The 22,983-nt window shown below is 36.4% G+C and overlaps 1 protein-coding gene across 3 annotated transcripts; it reads right to left on the bottom strand.

Moving 5' to 3' along the window:
- Nucleotides 1-16,641: 16,641 nt before the first annotated feature.
- On the bottom strand, nucleotides 16,642-22,668 carry zranb2 (zinc finger, RAN-binding domain containing 2). Of its 3 annotated transcripts, XM_065272773.1 has the most exons (10): nucleotides 22,398-22,667; nucleotides 21,802-21,854; nucleotides 21,598-21,706; nucleotides 21,201-21,283; nucleotides 20,849-20,925; nucleotides 20,572-20,739; nucleotides 19,566-19,705; nucleotides 18,542-18,601; nucleotides 17,839-17,991; nucleotides 16,642-17,620 (listed from the first exon to the last, which is right to left on the bottom strand). In XM_065272773.1, the coding sequence occupies exons 1-10, from the start codon at nucleotides 22,451-22,453 to the stop codon at nucleotides 17,566-17,568; spliced, it is 954 nt and encodes a 317-aa protein (XP_065128845.1). In that variant the 5' UTR covers nucleotides 22,454-22,667; the 3' UTR covers nucleotides 16,642-17,565. The 3 variants fall into 3 exon arrangements, with proteins under 3 accessions (XP_065128845.1, XP_073671289.1, XP_065128844.1); XM_073815188.1 differs by having other exon boundaries at nucleotides 16,642-17,991; nucleotides 19,566-19,703; nucleotides 20,576-20,739; nucleotides 22,398-22,668; XM_065272772.1 differs by having other exon boundaries at nucleotides 16,642-17,991.
- Nucleotides 22,669-22,983: the final 315 nt, after the last annotated feature.

Raw genomic sequence — 22,983 nt, 5'->3', positions numbered from 1 at the left:
GTATTCCCTGCTGAAAAAAACAGCATACCAGCAAGACCAGCATATGTTGTGTTTTGGTGCTGGTTTGCTAATGAACACCAGCTAAACCAGCACCAGCATTAGCACCAGCTAAACCAGCACCAAACCAGCATTAGCACCAGCTAAACCAGCACCAAACCCACATTAGCACCAGCATCCCATGCTGGTCATACCAGCAAGACCAGCATATGTTGTGTTTTGGTGCTGGTATGCTGGTGACCACCAGTTAAACCAGCATCAAACCAGCAAAGACCGGCATCATTCCCATGCTGGTTTGATGCTGTTTTTTTCAGCAGGGTTTTAATATGGCATTGCAAGTTGTTTTCTGTTTGGACAGCTCTTACATTTATTTTAGTCTAGGACTAGTCTAATCCCTTTCCGGGAAACTGCCCCGTAAACTTTATTTTACTTTACAATCATATAAATATTTATTTAATAAAAGAGTTAGTGCAGGTGCAAAAGGGGAGCTGGGCTCTTTTCTAAAGCCCCCAACCGAAAATCATGCGAGCCTACTCAATAAAATTTATGAAATGCAAACTTTTATAAAGACAAACGTTTGTTTTAGTTTACATATAAAAACACATTGCTAGACAGTTAGGGACCACAATCTAATCAGTATTTAAAATAATATTTATTTTAAATTGTAAACATTTTTATATGTAACATTTAGTTATATTCCTCCAATTGTATGCACGTATATGTAGGAGCATAATTACAGCGCTTTTACAATGTGTAAACTTTAAAAAGTTAGCGAGATGTTAGCTGTGTCTGAAACCGTTCCCTCGTTCACTCATTCACTATTCCCTATATGGGGAATGACAGTTGAGTTCACTATATGGGGAAGAAGCAAATGAAAATGAGTGAGCGATTTCGGACACTGACGTAAATATCATGCGTCAGAGCTGTCGCAGAGATTCATCATAAACACCTGTGTGGCTTTTGATTGTGCTGCGAAATGGTAAAGTTTACTTTCTTATTGTTTTTCACATTTGTCATGTTTATTCTATTAGTTGACCATAAAACGAGCAAACAACTGGTTATAATATTTATTTCTGCTGTTTATTTATTGTTTAATAATTTTTTTTATTAGATTTTAAATAAAAGATAACGCAATTATTTTTCATTTGTTTATTTTCAAAAAGCAGAAAATAACTGACAAATTATAAACCTAAATGTTTGGTGTTTACTGTCAGTATCCTTCAGCTGATTCAAGTTACGCATTCGTCTCCCGTTGCATCATGGGAAATATGAGTGAACGAGTGTACATCGAATGTACCCTCAAAATCAGAGTGCATTGTGGGTAAAAAGTAGTGAATGAATGTAGGGAATGAAGTTGTTCACTCAGGTTTCGGACGCCACTACAAAATGGCCGACACCCGAAATAGTGCACTATATAGTGGATAGGGAGCGGTTTCAGACACAGCTGTTGGTTTTGCCGGTTGTTGATGAGTAACAGCTGTGAATGATCACCTGGCTTAAGCAGCCACGTCACAGGAGAACAAGTGAACTGTGTCCCAATGTGAAGTGAGCTAGAGTCCTTACCAGTGCCCAAACCTGCATACACATTCTCAACATCGGGCGATTGAGAACGAAATGAGACACTCGCTGAGCAACACCTGCAGCCAGCTACAGTGGTTGGGTGCGCCGCTCTAATTTGCCCGTGTAGAATGTTGCGTCGCATTAGTTCCGCCTTTGGCGCTCGCGTGTGTAAAATCAAAATAAATTTATACTTTTTTTTTTGGTCAGCACGGGGTGGCCGCAGGGGTGGCCAGGGACATGTCTACAGAGGCACGGGCCACCCTTGGCCCCCGTGTAGAACCGCCACTGTATTTTATAGAGGGCAGAGAAGGGATGTCACGGCAGGACTCGTTTACGCGCCAATATTATACTCCTAGAGGTTGCTAATGTCTAATTTTGTTGTATAAACTAAAATCTTAAACTATCAATAGGCATATGTTTCAATCACATGAGTTTTATGCGCATTTTGGAGTATGGCACCAAAAACGAGTGACGACGCAAATAGTTTTTTAAGCTTGCTTGATGTGGTTTTTGATTTATGTAAAAAATAGTAAATGCGAATAATAGGAGATGCGCATTTGCCGAATTAATTCTGACGTAGCGAACATTAAACCCTCGTGACTGACAGTTTATCTGTTTTCGCTGTCGTTAAGCTTGTTCGACTTCATGCGGCGTTGCAAGAACTGACAGCCGGGTGACGTCAAAGTACCGCGAGAACGATTCGAGAAATCATACAATTGTATGTAATTTCGTCTCGCTCTTGCGGCACTTTAACGTCATCCGGTTGTCAGTTATAGTGGCGTCGCAGGAAGTCGAACAAGCCTACTGTCTTTACCATATATGGGGCTCGACGTCGTCGCAAATGTGTTTGCTGCTGCATGCTGCCTTCATCAAAAATGCTGCATTTCTTCTTCTGTGCACAGCATTCAGTTTGTTAATTACAAGCTGCACTGCTAATAAATTAATAAATTGCCCTATCGTGACTATGCAGTGCTGTCCATTTTCCAAGCGTGCCTTGTTTTGTTTACTGTTGGTTACTAGGTTACCAATCTCACCGTCATTCGCTCAAAAAACTTGGAAACACATTCATTCATTCCTATGGTACCAAAAAAAAGTTTTATTTTGTGGCACCATACTTACTAGTATAACTCCTCATGTAACCGTCTTTAAATAGGGAAAACATGAAAGTGTTTGGTGGCTTCCCTGTTTGGTACCATAGGAATGAATGGCGCTAGGCTAAATGCTAACACATTCACGACGCGCTGTACAGTGCACGCATTGAAAAAAGATAGATATGTATTAATTAGTCTAAGTTGAGGTAATAACATAGTTTAATATGGCAAAAGGGTAGACTACTCCTTTAAATAACAGTGCACATTCTTTGTTGTTTAGTGAATTTATTTTAGATTTATAAATTTAAATATTACTGTACACAAAAATAACTTTATAATGACATTGCTTTTGTAATATACTGGGTATATAAAAACCTGCAGTTCATGTAGTGCAACTAAATTTATCTTCTTCATCAGGCAAAAAGAGAGAAAGTTGCCACCTCCTCAAAGAATCATCACGTGGAAAGAAAACAAGATTCTGTGGTGTCTTGAAATTCAGCTGACATCACGTCAGGTGTAAAATCATCATACACTCTTGCCATAGTCTTTAAAGATTAAAGGGGGGGTTTAATGGTATTTCAAGCATTCTGACTTATTAACACAGTTATAGAGTTGTTTCCTCATGCTAAACGTAGGCAAAGTGTCAAAAATGCAGTTGGGCGTGTTTCAGAGTATTTCTGTGCCGAATGCACTTCGCCAGAGTTCGTACAAGTTTCGGCTAATTTTTTTCGATTACGGTTCTAACTGACGTTTTCGATACGTATCACTTCTTTATATGGGCTTCCGCCGGAAAACTTCCCCCGGAAAACCCCGCCCAGCCGTCAGTCAGCGGGAGACGCTAGAGCTTGCTAACAGCTTATCACGCCACTCAGCTTTGTTTAACTTCAAAAGTCAACAATGGCACAACAAGAAGTGTGTTTTTGGATGTAAGGAGAAGACATCCAGCCTTATGGAAACAATGGATATAGTTTATTATCCGGATTAGCAGCGGAGTTTTGCGTGTGTGTTTGATGCGGTGGATTTTCATGATGAGTTACACATGGTAAGTAAGACTTCTGTCTTATGTTGGAAATAGGCGCGTGTATATTATATAAATGACACGAACATGTAGTGAATCAGTTAAAACAGTGTTGTATAGTGTTGCATGACTCGTACTCGCTCCTCCCGTGTTATAACTCCTCCTTCTTCATTTTTTCGTACGTTATCGGAAAGATTCGGTAAAGCTAATCTTTCTTTTATAAATCTGATTAAACTAAAGACTCTTCAGAGATATAAAGGATGTCATACTACTCCATAGGTACTCCAGATTAATATCAGAAATGCAGAAACAGCGTGTGTTACGTGAGCTTTAAATGTGAATCTTCTTGCATTTCCAGCCCAATGTCTTCCTCATCCACTACATCAAACAAAGAGCTTACACATATTTCAAGGGCGTGCGAATGTCAGTTCATTTAAAGGGCCCATGGCATGAAAATGTTAGCATTGCCACTTTGTAGGTGTGAGCAAAAATGTGTCGTTTTGGGTGTGTCCTTTTTAAATGCAATTCAAACTCAATTGTGCTGTCAATTATTTTTTTCTCTCTCTATCTCTCTACTAAATGGCAGTGCTGTGGTTGGATAGTGCAGATTATTATAATAAGGTATGACATCATAAGGAGAGCCAAATTTCAATGACCTAATTTTTGCTCACACCTACAAAGTGGCAATGCTTTCATGCCATGGCCCCTTTAAATACAAAACTCAGCTGTGGGATGTAGACGAAGCCTATGTGCTTTGATAGACAACAAATGGAACATGAGCATTAAGCCATTCCTGTTTCCCAACCCACCCAGCCTTACAGTGCAAGTCCAACTTCTAACTCTAAAATGAGACACTGGGGTGAACAGTGCACAGCGCACTGTGGGCAAAAAGTCCCGGCCAAAGCGCTGCGCCCAGAGTTAGAAAACAAGCAAATCTAATGACAAGCACAATGGTGTCCAGTCTAATAAAAGGTGGGCTTGTTTTAAAAAGCATTATCTTTATTTATACCACAGGGCTTTGGAATGCTTTATTCTGATTGGTTGAGAAATGTTTCAAGGGTGTTGATTATGTAAAACGCACACCTAACCTGTCAAATGTCTTAAAATAACCACCAGAGCAATGTTTGTGGTAACCGTGGTATAAGCACAATAATTGACTTCAGTCCTTAGAATTATTCGAAAGTAATACCTACACCCACGATGTAATGTTGACACGCACAAAGCGCGTGTCGTGCCGCATTACCATTTTGGGTGTGCATTATTTCCAAATAATTCAGTGGCGTGTTGTCAATTGTTCCCTATGGGGTTGAGTCTAAAATAGTTGTGGGGGTGTTTAAATATTTCATGACAAATTATTGGGCCCTGCCCTGTGGTCCACCAACATCACAAGGCAGGACCCTGCATCTAATCGTATTTATTAGCGTTTCTATTTACATAAAATTGCCTTGCATACAGATAGAAATATCAGTAGATGAATGCTAGGTGTGGATTAGGCATGCAAGAGGATTTTACCTTCGCTGTTTGGCTAGGGCCAATATAGCTTGTAATGTGGACATTATTTCTGGCCTGGCCCAGAACAAAGATGGGGCAGATGTTGAGGCAGATTAATTTTTTTACAGTTGTGTTGTGTAGCATATTAATGAATAAAAATGTGCCAATGCATACATTCATTGTGTCTTTTTTGGTCATGTGAAAAGGTTTACCAGTTTTGGATTTATTGTTTTGTTTAACTGCACCAGTGTGTAATACTTTGTTGTAGTGTGTGTGTTTTTGAAAGCTTGTGTGTGACGTCTGAGGAAAAGTTTTTCAGTAAAAGTCAAATGGTTTTAAGTGTGAATGAATATGTACTCTGAACGAGCAACTCGAGTCAAACTTGTGTATTCGCACATGATGCCTGTAACTATAGCGACAGTAAATTTAATGACTGTACCTTTATCAACAAAGTATTATTTTACAATAGAGGCAGTACTGGGTGTTCTTTTATGCACAATGTTATGCACTTAAAAGCAACGCATGATGCGGTGCATATATTACACAAGAACAAAACTCAAGCTCTCTATAGATAAACAGTCAGTGATGAAATAAGGATATATATATATATGAGGAAAATAAGTATTTTAACTATCTTGCAAGTTCTCCCACTTAGAAATCATGGAGGGGTCTGAAATTGTCATAGTAGGTGCATGTCCACTGTGAGAAACATAATCTAAAACCAGAAATTACAATGATTGATTTTTTAAACTATTTATCTGTATGATACAGCTGCAAATAAGTATTTGAACACCTGTCAATCAGCTAGAATTCTGTCCCTCAAAGACCTGTTAGTCTGCCTTTAAAACGTCCACCTTCACTCAATTTATTATCCTAAATTAGATGCACCTGTTTGAGGTCGTTAGCTGCATAAAGACACCTATCCACGGTCCACCCCATACAATCAGTAAGTTAAGGTACAAATATGTATCTTTAAACTGCCAATATGTACCTTTGAAGTATGCACTTTTGGGTACAGAGGTGTACCTTTTTGAAAGGGTACTGTCCCAGTGACAACTTTTGTACCTTTATTTCTGATAGTGTGGATGTCCACATACGTGGACATCACATTTTTATGTTGTTTGCACCATAATACTTAAGTCTGTGTAAGTGGAACCTGTTGTACACAGACATAGACACTGCTTCATGTTCAAAGAAAAATATTTGGTTATATAGCAATAAATATATTATTGGTTCTTCCTAACCCCAAAATAGCTGGATGAAATCTGTAAAAAGACAACCAAAACTTAGGAGGTTATGCTTTCTGCCACCAGCTCACAGAATTGTGGTCAATACCAAAGAATATGGTAATATGCTCACAGGGCTCTGTACAGTGCGATTGGAAATTAGTCTGTAAAACTTTGAAAAAATATTTAGGCGAACTGTGCGATTGATCCGATCTACATAACCCATTTTAATACAAAAAAAACCTCCCATATGTGCCCATACTTGTAACTGAGCAGTATAGATGTGTAAACAGCCATACCATGAAAATGATAATGAAATTACAAGCTCATTTATAAATGAAAAAGCAATTCTGAAATAAAAAAGTGAAAAAATACACACACTCAAAAATAAAGTGACATGAAATATATTTTATTTATATTTATTATAAGAATTTTAACATTTATTTATTGATTTACTTGCGTAATTTGGCTCAATAAATAAAAATACATATAAATAAAAATAAATACATATTAATATAAATACCAGTGTTTCCCCTACCATTATATAAGGGGCGCCCCACCCTCCTAACGGCTCGACCCGCCCCCCTTGAAGGGTCATGTAAATTTGATTTGATTTTCTTTATAGCGCCAGAGAACAATTTGTTATTTTATTAAACAAACTTAATAGTCCTCAAGTTATATGTTATTTATCTTATTTCCACGATGGCATGTATTTTCTGTCTGTGTTTGGGGTTTACAATTGTTCAATTGAATGCGGACATAAAAAAACAGGATTATTCTCTAATAATGCATTATGCTCAACAAATGCAGCATTTAAATTTGTTTATCATATAAATGTATTAACTAACATTGATGAACAATGAATGAGCAATATATACGCACGCACACACGCACGCACGCAAGCACGCACGCACGCACGCACGCACACACACACACACACACAAACATTCCCAATAAACCCCCCCGAAAGCTGTAAACCTAGGGGAAACACTGAATACATATAATTAAAATAAATAAATATAAATAAAATATATACATATAAATTCAGTTAAATTTTATTTATAAAGCGCTTTTCATAATTGTTTAATTGTTTTAGCTTTGCATTAATAGATGTTGGAAAAACACAGAAAAATCATAAAGCATACGCAGCCGAATATAGCGGTTAAGATTAACCATATTAGCGAGTGTATAGCGTAGCAATAATGTAACGTATATAAGAGGGTGCTAAGTTAAGCCAATGTCAGCAGACTTCCCGTGGGTTGAAAAAACCCCCTAGGAGAAAAACCCTTGTGGGAAAAGTCCTAGGAGGGAAAAAAACCCTTGGGAAAGAGCCAGACACAGCTGATTATAAAGAAAATATCTTATATAATAGTTAAAATTTGATCTATTATAAATTATATATATATATATATATATATATATATATATATATATATATATATATATATATATATATATATATATAAACACAGATAAGTAGATTAGACGGAGGCAGATGGTGGTCGTTGGTCTGACATCGGCTGGGTATCACATTTATAAAAATAAATACATAAATATAAATACATACATATAAATAAGTACATAAAATTAATAAAGAAATAAAAATAAAAATATATACATATAAAATAAATACATGTAAATACAAATACATATAAATAAAACATACATATACATACAAAATAAATAAAAATATATACATATAAAAATAAATACAAATAAATAAAAAGAAATAAATATAAATTTCCATACCAGTCTCCACCCTTGCTTGCGTGTATAAAATGGAGGCAGCAAACGCATACAAAAACACACGCATAAAAACACCACATACAAATACACACGCATACAAAAACACACTCATACAAATACACACGCATACAAATACACACACATACAAAGATACACACACATACATAAACACATACACACCCATACAAAGATACACACGCATCTAAAAACACATACACAGGCATACAAATACACACGCATACCAAAACACACGTATTCAAAAACACACGCATACGAAAACACACGCATACAAAAACACACGCATACAAAAACACACACATACAAAAACACACACATACAAAAACAAAAAACAGAAGCATACCAAAACAGACGCATACCAAAACACACACATACAAACACACGCATACAAAGATACACACGCATACAAAAACACATGCATACAAAAACACATGCATGCGAAAACACAAACATACCAAAACACACGCATAAAAAACACACATACAAAAATACACACGCATACCAAAACACATGCATACAAAAACACACGCATACAAAAAACACGCATACGAAAACACACGCATACGAAAACACACACATACAAAAACACACACATACAAAAACAAAAAACAGAAGCATACCAAAACAGACGCATACCAAAACACACACATACAAACACACGCATACAAAGATACACACGCATACAAAAACACATGCATACAAAAACACATGCATACGAAAACACACACATACCAAAACACACGCATAAAAAACACACATACAAAAATACACACGCATACCAAAACACATGCATACAAAAACACACGCATACAAAAACACACGCATACGAAAACACACGCATACGAAAACACACGCATACAAAAACACACGCATACAAAAACGCACGCATACAAAAACACACACATACAAAAACACACACATACAAAAACACATGCATAAGAAAACACACACATACCAAAACACACGCATACAAATACACACACATACAAAAATACGCACGCATACCAAAACACACGCATATAAATACACACACATACAAAAATACACACGCATACCAAAACACACACACACATATAAAAACACACGCATACAAAAACACACGCATACAAAAACACACGCATACAAAAACACACGCATACCAAAACACACAAATACCAAAACACACACATACAAAAACACACGCATACAAAAACACACTCATACAAAAACATATGCATACATTATATAATACAAAAAATAAATACATATGAATATAAATATATAATATATACATATAAATAAAAAAGTACATATAAAATAAATATACATATTAATATAAAAATAAACACATTTAAATATACAAAAACACACGCATACAAGTACATGCATACCAAAACACACGCATACTAAAACACATGCAAACAAACACACACACACATACACGCATACAAATACACACACATACAAAGATACACACGCATACAAAAACACACGCATACAAAAACACTCGCATACAAATACACACACAAACAAACACACATGCATACAAATACACACGCATACAAATACACACCCATACAAAGATACACATGCATACAAAAACACAGGCATACAATAGACACGCATACAAATACACACGCATACAAAAACACACACATACAAAAACACACGCATAAAACAACACACGCATACACAAACACACACATACAAAAACACACACATACCAAAACACACGCATACAAAGATACACACGCATACCAAAACACACGCATACCAAAACACACGCATACCAAAACACACACATACAAAAACACACGCATACCAAAACACACGCATACAAAAACACACACATACAAAAACACACACATACAAAAACACACGCATACCAAAACACACGCATACAAATACACACACATACAAAGATACACACGCATACCAAAACACACGCATACAAAAACACATGCATACAAAAACACACGCATACCAAAACACACGCATACCAAAACACACGCATTCAAAAACACACGCATACAAAGATACACAGGCATACCAAAACACACGCATACAAAGATACACACGCATACCAAAACACACGCATACCAAAACACACGCATACCAAAACACACGCATACAAAAACACACACATACAAAAACACACGCATACCAAAACACACGCATACAAAAACACACACATACAAAAACACACACATACAAAAACACACGCATACCAAAACACACGCATACAAATACACACACATACAAAGATACACACGCATACCAAAACACACGCATACAAAAACACACGCATACAAAAACACACGCATACCAAAACACACGCATACCAAAACACACGCATTCAAAAACACACGCATACAAAGATACACACGCATACCAAAACACACGCATACCAAAACACACGCATACAAAAACACACGCATACAAAAACACATGCATACCAAAACACACGCATACCAAAACACACGCATACCAAAACACACGCATACAAAAACACACGCATACAAAGATACACACGCATACCAAAACACACGCATACACAAACACACGCATACAAAAACACATGCAAACAAACACACACACACATACACGCATACAAATACACACACATACAAAGATACACACGCATACAAAAACACACGCATACAAAAACACTCGCATACAAATACACACACAAACAAACACACATGCATACAAATACACACGCATACAAATACACACCCATACAAAGATACACATGCATACAAAAACACAGGCATACAATAGACACGCATACAAATACACACGCATACAAAAACACACACATACAAAAACACACGCATAAAACAACACACGCATACACAAACACACACATACAAAAACACACACATACCAAAACACACGCATACAAAGATACACACGCATACCAAAACACACGCATACCAAAACACACGCATACCAAAACACACACATACAAAAACACACGCATACCAAAACACACGCATACAAAAACACACACATACAAAAACACACACATACAAAAACACACGCATACCAAAACACACGCATACAAATACACACACATACAAAGATACACACGCATACCAAAACACACGCATACAAAAACACATGCATACAAAAACACACGCATACCAAAACACACGCATACCAAAACACACGCATTCAAAAACACACGCATACAAAGATACACAGGCATACCAAAACACACGCATACAAAGATACACACGCATACCAAAACACACGCATACCAAAACACACGCATACCAAAACACACGCATACAAAAACACACACATACAAAAACACACGCATACCAAAACACACGCATACAAAAACACACACATACAAAAACACACACATACAAAAACACACGCATACCAAAACACACGCATACAAATACACACACATACAAAGATACACACGCATACCAAAACACACGCATACAAAAACACACGCATACAAAAACACACGCATACCAAAACACACGCATACCAAAACACACGCATTCAAAAACACACGCATACAAAGATACACACGCATACCAAAACACACGCATACCAAAACACACGCATACAAAAACACACGCATACAAAAACACATGCATACCAAAACACACGCATACCAAAACACACGCATACCAAAACACACGCATACAAAAACACACGCATACAAAGATACACACGCATACCAAAACACACGCATACACAAACACACGCATACAAAAACACACGCATACAAAAACACACGCATACCAAAACACACGCATACAAATACACACATATACAAAGATACACACGCATACCAAAACACACACATACAAAAACACACGCATACAAAAACACATGCATACCAAAACACACGCATACAAATACACACACATACAAAGATACACACGCATACCAAAACACACGCATACAAAAACACACACATACAAAAACACACGCATACACAAACACACGCATACAAAAACACACGCATACAAAAACACACGCATACCAAAACACACGCATACAAATACACACACATACAAAGATACACACGCATACCAAAACACACGCATACAAAAACACACGCATACAAAAACACACGCATACCAAAACACACGCATACAAATACACACACATACAAAGATACACACGCATACCAAAACACACGCATACAAAAACACACACATACAAAAACACATGCATACAAAAACACACGCAAACCAAAACACACGCATACAAATACACAAACATACAAAGATACACACGCATACCAAAACACACGCATACAAAAACACATGCATACAAAAACACACGCATACCAAAACACATGCATACAAAAACACACGCATACCAAAACACACGCATACAAAAACACACGCATACAAAAATACATGCATACCAAAACACATGCATACAAAAACACACACATACAAAAACACATACACACGCATAAAACAACACACGCATACAAAAACACAAGCATACCAAAACACATGCATACAAAAACACACGCATACCAAAACACACGCATACAAAAACACACGCATACAAAAATACATGCATACCAAAACACATGCATACAAAAACACACACATACAAAAACACATACACATGCATAAAACAACACGCATACAAAAACACACGCATACCAAAACACATGCATACAAAAACACACACATACAAAAACACATACACATGCATACAAAGATACACACGCATACCAAAACACACGCATACCAAAACACACGCATACCAAAACACACGCATACCAAAACACACGCATACAAATACACACACATACAAAGATACACACGCATACCAAAACACACGCATACAAAAACACACGCATACCAAAACACACGCATACAAATACACACACATACAAAGATACACACGCATACCAAAACACACGCATACAAAAACACACACATACAAAAACACACGCATACACAAACACACGCATACAAAAACACACGCATACAAAAACACACGCATACCAAAACACACGCATACAAATACACACACATACAAAGATACACACGCATACCAAAACACACGCATACAAAAACACACGCATACAAAAACACACGCATACAAAAACACACGCATACCAAAACACACGCATACAAATACACACACATACAAAGATACACACGCATACCAAAACACACGCATACCAAAACACACGCATACAAAAACACATGCATACAAAAACACACGCAAACCAAAACACACGCATACAAATACACAAACATACAAAGATACACACGCATACCAAAACACACGCATACAAAAACACATGCATACAAAAACACACGCATACCAAAACACATGCATACAAAAACACACGCATACCAAAACACACGCATACAAAAACACACGCATACAAAAATATATGCATACCAAAACACATGCATACAAAAACACACACATACAAAAACACATACACACGCATAAAACAACACACGCATACAAAAACACAAGCATACCAAAACACATGCATACAAAAACACACGCATACCAAAACACACGCATACAAAAACACACGCATACAAAAATACATGCATACCAAAACACATGCATACAAAAACACACACATACAAAAACACATACACACGCATAAAACAACACGCATACAAAAACACACGCATACCAAAACACATGCATAGAAAAACACACACATACAAAAACACATACACACGCATACAAAAACACACGTATTCAAAAACACATGCATACAAATACACACACATACAGATACACACGCATTTCAAAACACATGCATACAAAAACACACGTATTCAAAAACACATGCATACAAATACACACACATAGAAATACACACGCATACAAAAACACACACATACCAAAACACAAGCATACAAAAACACACGCATACAAAACACACGCATACAAAAAAACACGCATACAAAAACACACGTATTCAAAAACACACGCATACCAAAACACATGCATACAAATACACACACATAGAAATACACACGCATACAAAAACACACACATACCAAAACACAAGCATACAAAAACACATGCATACAAAACACACGCATACAAAAACACACGCATACAAAAACACACACATACAAAAACACATACACACGCATACAAAAACACACGTATTCAAAAACACATGCATACAAATACACACATAGAAATACACACGCATACAAAGATACACACGCATTCCAAAACACACGCATACAAAAACACACGCATACCAAAACACACATATACAAAAACACACATATTCAAAAACACACGCATACAAAAACACTCGCATACAAATACACACAAAACAAATACACATACATATGCATACAAAAACACATGTATTCAAAACCACATGCATACACATATCCATACAAATACATATACATACATATAAATAAATTATATTATTAAGGGTAAAAAGTGATTTAGTTAAGAGCAGTGACAGATGAGTGCTGTTTGATTAATATGAATGACAGACAGGAGCAAAATTAGGTACCTTCCCTTTAAGACCAAAGTCCGGATGCAATACAATGTTACGCATGCGTTGTCCTTTTCAGCTGTTTACTTTCTCTTGAACCCTACTCCTCCCCTTACCACAGAATAACTCAACACTATGCATGCGTTCTATGGTTGTCATGGATTCTAAATATGAGGTCATAAAATGAAAATCCCCTTTAGAGAAGCCTGCAAGCTTTGTTGGTAAATAAGGTGTTGGTCTAAAATGGTTAAATGATATGTTTGTTGGAATTTAGAGGATTATTTTAAGTAAACTTTTATCGGATGTGATGAATATAAAGACTGTTGACTGTAATCTGGGTTTAAGGGATAGTTCACCCAAAAATTTAAATTCTGTTAAAAATTCTGTAATAAACATTTCATGGCAAACTATTCGGCTCTGCCCTGTGGTCCATCCACCCACCCATGTACAGACATAGGGCAGGACCCTACATCTAATCATATTTGTAAGCGTTTCTATTTACATGGTTACATAATAATCTCTTATTTTAAAATGTAATAATTAACATGTTATTAAGTTTTATATTAGCAAAAGTGATGTTAAATTATGGTGTTTATAGCATTAGATGCCACAAATATTACTACATCTTACCTTTACACTTGCTTGTTGGGATCTATTAAACGCCTAGGTGTTTCAAAAAGGCCATTCCCTAAGTGCAATGCCTACATCAAACTCTTAAATGAGAGCTGGTAGCTGGTTTTAGCTGGTTTAATGTGGCAGTAGCTTGTCTAAGCTGGTCCTTCCAGCCTGGCAAAGCTGATCAAGCTGGTGGGTCAGCTAGTCTTCCAGCATGACCTAAGTCCAGCTTAAAAAGTGACCAAAACACAGCTAGACCAGCTTCCTACACCAGCAATACCAGCTAAAACCAAGCTGGGAGGCCAGCTAAAACCAGCTCATGCTGGTCTTAGCTGGATTTTTCGGTAGGGATCTAACAAGCACCTTCGTATGGATAAGGCCCGTTTGGAAAACATTTGTCTTTGCGGTTTTTAATTCCAAAATATATTTTTGGATGTTTCAAAGTATTTAATTATTTCATTGTAAATAACCTTTTGTTAGCTACTTGTTTACTAAACTTTACGACGCATTAATGTCTAATAAAAACGCACCCGTTAATAATTAGCACGTTAACGAAATAGGTTAGCGACGTGTCTATCTTAATGCTTCACTTAACATGTCCCCTTTCCTACCTGTCCTACAGTGCTTCACCCTGATACTTACCAAGGATCCTACCCGGAGTCGTCTGCTGTATGGCTACCCTTACCACAGAATAACTCATCACTATGCCAACGGCGCTTGACATAGCCACGCGTTCTATGGTTGTCATGAATTCTTAATATGACGTCATAAAAGGGGAAAGCTTGGTTTATAAATAAGGCGTTGGTTTAAACCGGTTAATTTTTTATTATCAACTTTAAATTAACTGAAAAAAAAATAGACTGTAATATTGTTTAAAGTGTTGTTCTTTACTGTAAACAAGGCCACGTGGCTACAGGTCCTGTTATTTGACCTAACCATTTGTTTAAATAAAAGTGTTTCGAGTAAAAGCTTGCAAGCTTAGCATAAAAACGCAACGGTGCATTACGCAGGTAAGGAGACCATGCAGAGGCCGTTTTCTTTGAATGCAAGTCAATGGAGGAGTGAGCTGAATAAACCGCATTTGTGAGGACAAAAGCTTATTTTTTAATGAATCGAAGCCTGTTCGTTAATCTTTAACACAAGTTTCTAAAAAGAAGCAAACCCATAAACATTTTACCACTGTGCATTACTTTCTCACTTACCTTTTGCATATAAAAGACATATTAGAAAAGAAAAAAGCTGAACAGTTTATTCCAGGATATATGTATGATACACATATAGTGAAAGACTTCCAAAGAACAACAGAAATGACACAACTACACGAATATGGTTTAACTTGATGAAAGTGGCTCATCATTACTTAAAAAGCATCCCATAAAGTAGACAAAAGTTGCAATAAAAAAAGCAAAAGACTTTGAGTGAACAAGTGTTTATTCATGTTGATTACACTGTTATTTTTTGACAGTAAGACATTTTCATTTGATATGGAGGATTTGGGGTTGAATGTTTTAAACTACATGTTTCAAACTTGACTTCCTGACCATAGTAAAGGCTAGAACTGCAGTACTTGGTGTTTACTTAGACCATTTCTAAATGTTCTACAAATTTAGAACTAAAGTTTAAAAAAGGCGCAACAAAAAGACACTGAAAAATAAACAAAACAAAAAAAAATCACAATTTCATTTTTCTGACCATAAGACAATGTCTACAAATTTAAAAAAACACAATTAAAAAGCATACTTACCCTTAAAGGCTAACAGACACTTATCTGACAAACACTGACATTTCAAGTTGATTGTTTGATCTTTAAATGATCATCTATCAGTGTTTGTCAGCATAGCGTGAATTAGCCTTGATATACATTAGATGTTACACTTCAGAGCTCCTTATACCATTAATATGCTGATATTAGGTAATAATAAAGCCAACAACATGTTGTGGTGTGTCCCCACTTTACAGAAGAAAAACAGATCTGGTGAGTATCTTTGGACATTAATCTTTAGTTACTTAACAGGACAGTCTGTTCGCCGATTTAAACTACTTCAGCTTTATAATCTGCATAATTTCCTAGCAAATACGATTATGTCCAGAATGAGATATGTGCCATTTATACAGTCATACACTTAAATGTTTATCTATAAACTGACACTACAGTTTTCACTTTAAGTTATACTTTTCAGGGATTTGGCTATGAGTTCAAAAGGCAGTAAAGGTTTTATGAACAGGTGCTTTCTCGATGAAAATCACTGATGGGAATTCAAACAGTTGGGTAGTCGCAAGAAGTGAGTTGAAAAAACAACATGCAGTTTTAGAAAGATTTGTTTCTTTTGTTTATCATTTCTGTTTTGAGCTTGAGCCAGATTGAGATGATCCACTTGAACCTCTGCGCCTACAAAGAGACAGAAAGAGACGAAGAGAAAAAGACCATGACAAATTAAATTAATTGATTTATAAGGACATAAAAAAATAAATAACAATGAAAAAAGCACAATTTTAAAAGTAATCTGTCTTGACACAATATTATCAGTTTTTGAGAGCCCACTGTATAATGCAGAAGGACGCCTGGTACCCAGGACACCATTTTGTTTACACCACAGAAACCCAAACCTTTCAGACGAGTGTGATCGAGAACGTCTTTTTTTGCGGCCACCAGAGGAGGACCTGGAGCGACTCCTCTTCTGGCCTCTCTCGGGTGATGACGAAGGGGAGCGAGACTTCTTCTTTGGGGAAACAGAGCCCTTTCCCGATCTGGAACTGGATCTTTTGATGGGGAAAAGGTAAGCATTCACATGAGGTGAACAATTTAATACCTTACACATACTGCTATAATAACACTACCACATGAGCTAAATGGGAGGAAAATAATGTATCCATCCCTTTAAGTAAACACTACAATTTGAATAACACCAAAACTGCAAGTCTGACCTGACTGAACTTTTCAAATAATAGAGCTGAAAGTGTCAGGGGCTTAGTAAAGCATGACTCTTAATTGCCTGTTAGATGTCACAGTGTTACCAGATAAATTAGATCTTTGTGACATTGAATCATCAAGTTTTAAAAAGCCTAACTTATGAAAGCACAAGACAGCTTTTAACAGCAAAAAATCCTGTTCAAAGAGATAAAACTTCATTTCGATGCTAAACTGCACTCTTAGGCACCTTCATCTTTTGCATTAGTCATAAGTGTTATATAGTGATCAAACGATGACTTTTGTTCAGACTCAGAAGGACAAAGAGTTCACTATAGCCACTGGCAGCTCATACACACACACACACTCTCTCTCCTGGAGAGTGCATGTGACCTCATTCACCTGGAGTTGGACCTGGAACGCGATCGAGATCTGGAACTTGATGAGCTCCTGGATCGGGATCTGCAAAAAAACGACATCAACAAAAACAAAACACCACAAATTTCCAATTTATCTATAAAAATGACAGAACCTCTGATGACAACATAACAATCACACTTCTATCAATTAACAATGTTCAACAAATAAGAGAATTCATAAAAAAGTAACAAACTCAAAAGCAGCATATATATTTTAGCATTTTCATTGCTACACCACTAATGTCTGCATCAGTAGTTATAATATCATTAATAATTTGCATACAAAGTCAATGTTATTTTTTGTAAAAAATTTTAGTCAATTTTAAATATTGTCAGACAAACACCAAATATTCCATAAAACACATCTTTTAGTGTTACTAATAAGCAGGCCCAAGTGGAAACTGCAAAAGTCTGCCGAATGGATTTAAATATTTGGATTGAATACATTTGCTAAATTGAGCTGACAGCACTACTTGCCTGGACTTCAAGCATATACTAAGCTTGTACACTGTCAAATTCCTTGTTGCATTTTTGTGTTTAATCAATTTAAAATTACAATTAATTTCAACTTTCTTGACAGTGATGAGTTGTTATAAACTATAAAAATAAAGCTGAAATAACTTGAGCTAATTCAACTTAATTTTTATAACTTGCAGTATTTAGCAACTCCACACTAGTCAAAAAAAGTTGAATTGTAAATTCAAGTTCATTAAACATAAACATTTAAGTGCAACAAGTGTACGGAGTTTTATATGTGCAGATTCTGAGAGCCTGCCCAGTAGTATATTCCACTTATTTCGCATAAGCATTTAAAAGAAAAAGTACTTTTTACACCATCATGTCAGAATTAAACAATATTTTTAAAAAAAGATAAAAATACTACAACGTAGCAAAAAAGGATAACAAAAATAAATTATAACACGGAAACAGATTAATGTGATGAGAATAAAGATTTGAGCTGATACTGACATTTTGCCTGGAGTTACCCTTGACCTGTACCCTTTTACCTGGACCTAGACTGGGAGCTTGAACTGGACGAGCGAGAGGATGAGCGTGAAGAGCCCGAGCGACTCTCTTTCTTCTCTTCATCTGCATCCAGATCATACTTAGACAAATCTCCATCTTCATCATCATCATCATCATCATCCTAACAGAATCAAAAAATGTTAGCCATGATAGTTTATATGTAAAAAGCTTAAGATTCTGTTGACAGCATTTATGCACGTATGTATATTTAAACAGTTTATGCTTTCATTCTGCAAATGATAAAGTCACATTAATGTGCATTGGATAAGATGCAGAATGCAGATGGGATTAAATGCAAATTGGTATAGGTATACTTTTCTACTTGTATGCATAAAGGGCTCGTTATAGTTGTGCGTAGGTCCTACGGCGTAGGTTCCGCGGCGGTTTTCATTTATACTTTGCGTTGTCGTCCGCGTCGACGTGCAAACACACGCGCAGACCGCTGGTAGGCAGTAACCACGCGTGTAACCACAGTAGCAGAGCGACCATCAAAGTAGAAGATGCTTGGCAAGTTAACCCACAAACTTGTGTATGATTTGAGAAGACCAGCAATGATGAAAGTAAATAAACAGCGACTTTTGTTGCAGTTTGAGTAAAATCACTCCTCAACTTGGCTCATCTTTGTTGCAAACAAAAATACCCATGACGCAGTTTTTTTTACCTGACGGGAGGGGTTCTGGTGGACCAATCACAGCACTTGCGATCCACGTAAAACTGACGCGCTGTTAAAATTTTTGCGAGGTGCACGTCAGGCTACGCAGAGCTACGCACAGGCTACGGATAGCGCACAACTATAAATCGGGCTAAAGTCTAACACTGCAGGTAAATAAGCCTTTTAACATTAGCACACTGCTAAGAGACATAAAAAAGAGCTGTTATTTTATTTGTGATATCTTGGCATCGTGCACATTGGTGGCATTGCTTAACAGATAGAATTTACCGCATGTTGGTTAATGCAGAAATATAAAATCTGGAAAAATATCTTACATCAAGTTTGTATTTCGAAAGATCTCCATCTTCATCGTCTTCCTCTTCTTCTTCATCATCATCATCTGCAACTTTGGCAATGGCAACAGCAACCTTTTTTGCGGGTTCCTCTTTCTTATCGGTGTCCTTTTTGGTTTTCCCACGAAACTTTTTTTTTATTCGTCCAAACTGTAACAATGATCAAAAATCGTGCTAATCAGTCTCATTTCTCACCGAAACAAATAAATATGTCTGATCTTTAAGTTAACACGCAGGCAAACCATCATAAAACACTGACCTCATCGTACTCGCCATCAGACTCCTCCCTCTCAATGTACTCCAAGTTCTGTCTCTCGTTGAACCCTCCACCATATCCTGTTAAAAACATAAATTCAACATTAAAACTGACTAACATTTTATGAATTCTTGACTAACCAGAAATCATGTATGGCCCTTTTAAATTTTGCACAGTATAAAAAAGCAATCACATAATAATGCTTTGGAACGGGACACAACCATACCATATATACTATATATGCCTAGAGAATGTACTATGTCTACTTACTCTTCGGCAGTGACTAAAACTTTTTCATGATTTGATTTATATTTAAGATTTATATTTTGTATTTCAAACAAAGACCAGATCATACCCGTTCTTTCCTCCAGTTTGGCATATTTAGGGGTGTTACACATGTTGCACTCTGATCTTCTGGCCCAGTTCACATTTCCACATCTACAAAAACAAGAAGTGTAAATTTTAATACCTTTGCATCATACTATCCATTATGTTGACACTTTGAGAACCTCTAAATATTTTTCTATAACAAAATAATCCTGGTATATATAAAATGAAGGTGAAAAAAATACTATGCCAAATTGTATCCGAATGAAATTGTGATAAATGTACTTAATACAATGTAGTAATGTGTTCAATTTAACTTAATAAAAAACTCAGAATATCTATGAAGAGATCACACATTAGCATACAGTAAACATAAACACAAACACAGTAAGCATAAACAAGACAGATTTCACAATAAAACCCACGTTTTGCACTGCCAATCATTTGCACTAAAGAGACCTCTGCTCTTCTCAGCCAGGGTCTTTCCAATCTCTGTTCCCCCTGCTTTCATCATTTTTGCTTCAGTTGTCTTTTCTGTTAAATTAAAATACAGAGTTTAGGCTTATGTTTAAGCATGACTTACAGTACAGCATTTGAAACATTTAAAAACGCATTTGTAAACCACTTACCTCTTCCGCATCTATTACAACTCGTTCTTCTAGCAAAGTTGACATTTGCACATCTAAGAAAAAAACATGGGTGAAACAAGTTAATATTTGCATGACATTAATGCACAAAAAGAGTCAGCCAACTTTACATCAGTATCAAACAATTGTGGAAAACGGCAAAGCAATGGATATTAAGAAAACAACTTTACTTTTTAAAAATATTACATGAATTGCCCAAAGGCCATGCATTTCCAATGATGACAATAAAATAGCAGTTAACGTTAGCCCACAACAGTTGGTGCTACTCACTAAACCAAAGAATTATACATAATAATCGTAACGTTTTTGATTATTTTACAAAATTTCACTAGATGGAGGTAATTTCGCCAAAGACCTGGACGACAGATTTTTATTTAAAAGGTGATAACACTTCAAATGTGCGTAGGCCTGGAAACATGTGCTAAAGCTAACAGATGGCTAGGCTAACAGTAGCGCGCCAGTTTTTGTCAGCCAACATTCAAATTATCGTATGTTAAGTTATTTGAGTAGTAAACAGATGCTTATATATAAACCACGCAGTCCCTTAAACTACATAGATAACAATAAACGGCTCTTACTTCTTATCGGGACAAATCCAGTCACCGTCGCTAACGCGAAAACTCTTTCCGGACATCGTTTTCTCTACTGCCCCCGCCACGATTGAATCGAAAAATAATTAACAGTTTATGAGAATTGTTATGTATTTAAGACGGCAAAATCACCTAGTCTTTACTAGACACTAAGGACATTAAACAGCACTATTCAGTATGCAAAACCTTGTGGGTCAATAACACACTGACTACCGTGAACACGTTGGTTGTATTTCAAAGCCTAGTGAGCTCCCTACATAGGCAGCAGTTTTGCCATCTTAGAAGCGTTGCTTGCGCGCAAACGATGCTGTCTAGTAGGCAACCCACTAGATTTGAAATAAGGACCAAAACTTTAGTTTTTTAACAGGGGATTGACGTGGACTAGCAGAAACTTAACACTCACTACTAAAATTAAAGTGTTTGTCTTAACCTTAATAAACTAGAACTCAAACTATTTGACTTTAAGACTCCCCACATTGTCCGTAATATTTTAAGCCAGCCACTGACAATTTCTACCTTATCAAATATTCTAGATGTGTGTATATAGATTTATGAAATTATATAAATATATAAA

Source organism: Paramisgurnus dabryanus, chromosome 7 (genome assembly GCF_030506205.2).
Source record: "Paramisgurnus dabryanus chromosome 7, PD_genome_1.1, whole genome shotgun sequence".
Taxonomy (NCBI): domain Eukaryota; kingdom Metazoa; phylum Chordata; class Actinopteri; order Cypriniformes; family Cobitidae; genus Paramisgurnus; species Paramisgurnus dabryanus.
This window is presented reverse-complemented; position numbering and strand designations above follow the sequence as displayed.

Coding starts and splice junctions, on each gene's coding strand:
- zranb2 (XM_065272772.1), bottom strand. CDS start 22,453: ATGTCCGGAAAGAGTTTTCGCGTTAGCGACGGTGACTGGATTTGTCCC. Junction 21,707..21,801: donor TTGTAATAGATGCGGAAGAG/GTAAGTGGTTTA, acceptor TTAATTTAACAG/AAAAGACAACTGAAGCAAAA. Junction 20,926..21,200: donor CAAACTGGAGGAAAGAACGG/GTATGATCTGGT, acceptor TGTTTTTAACAG/GATATGGTGGAGGGTTCAAC.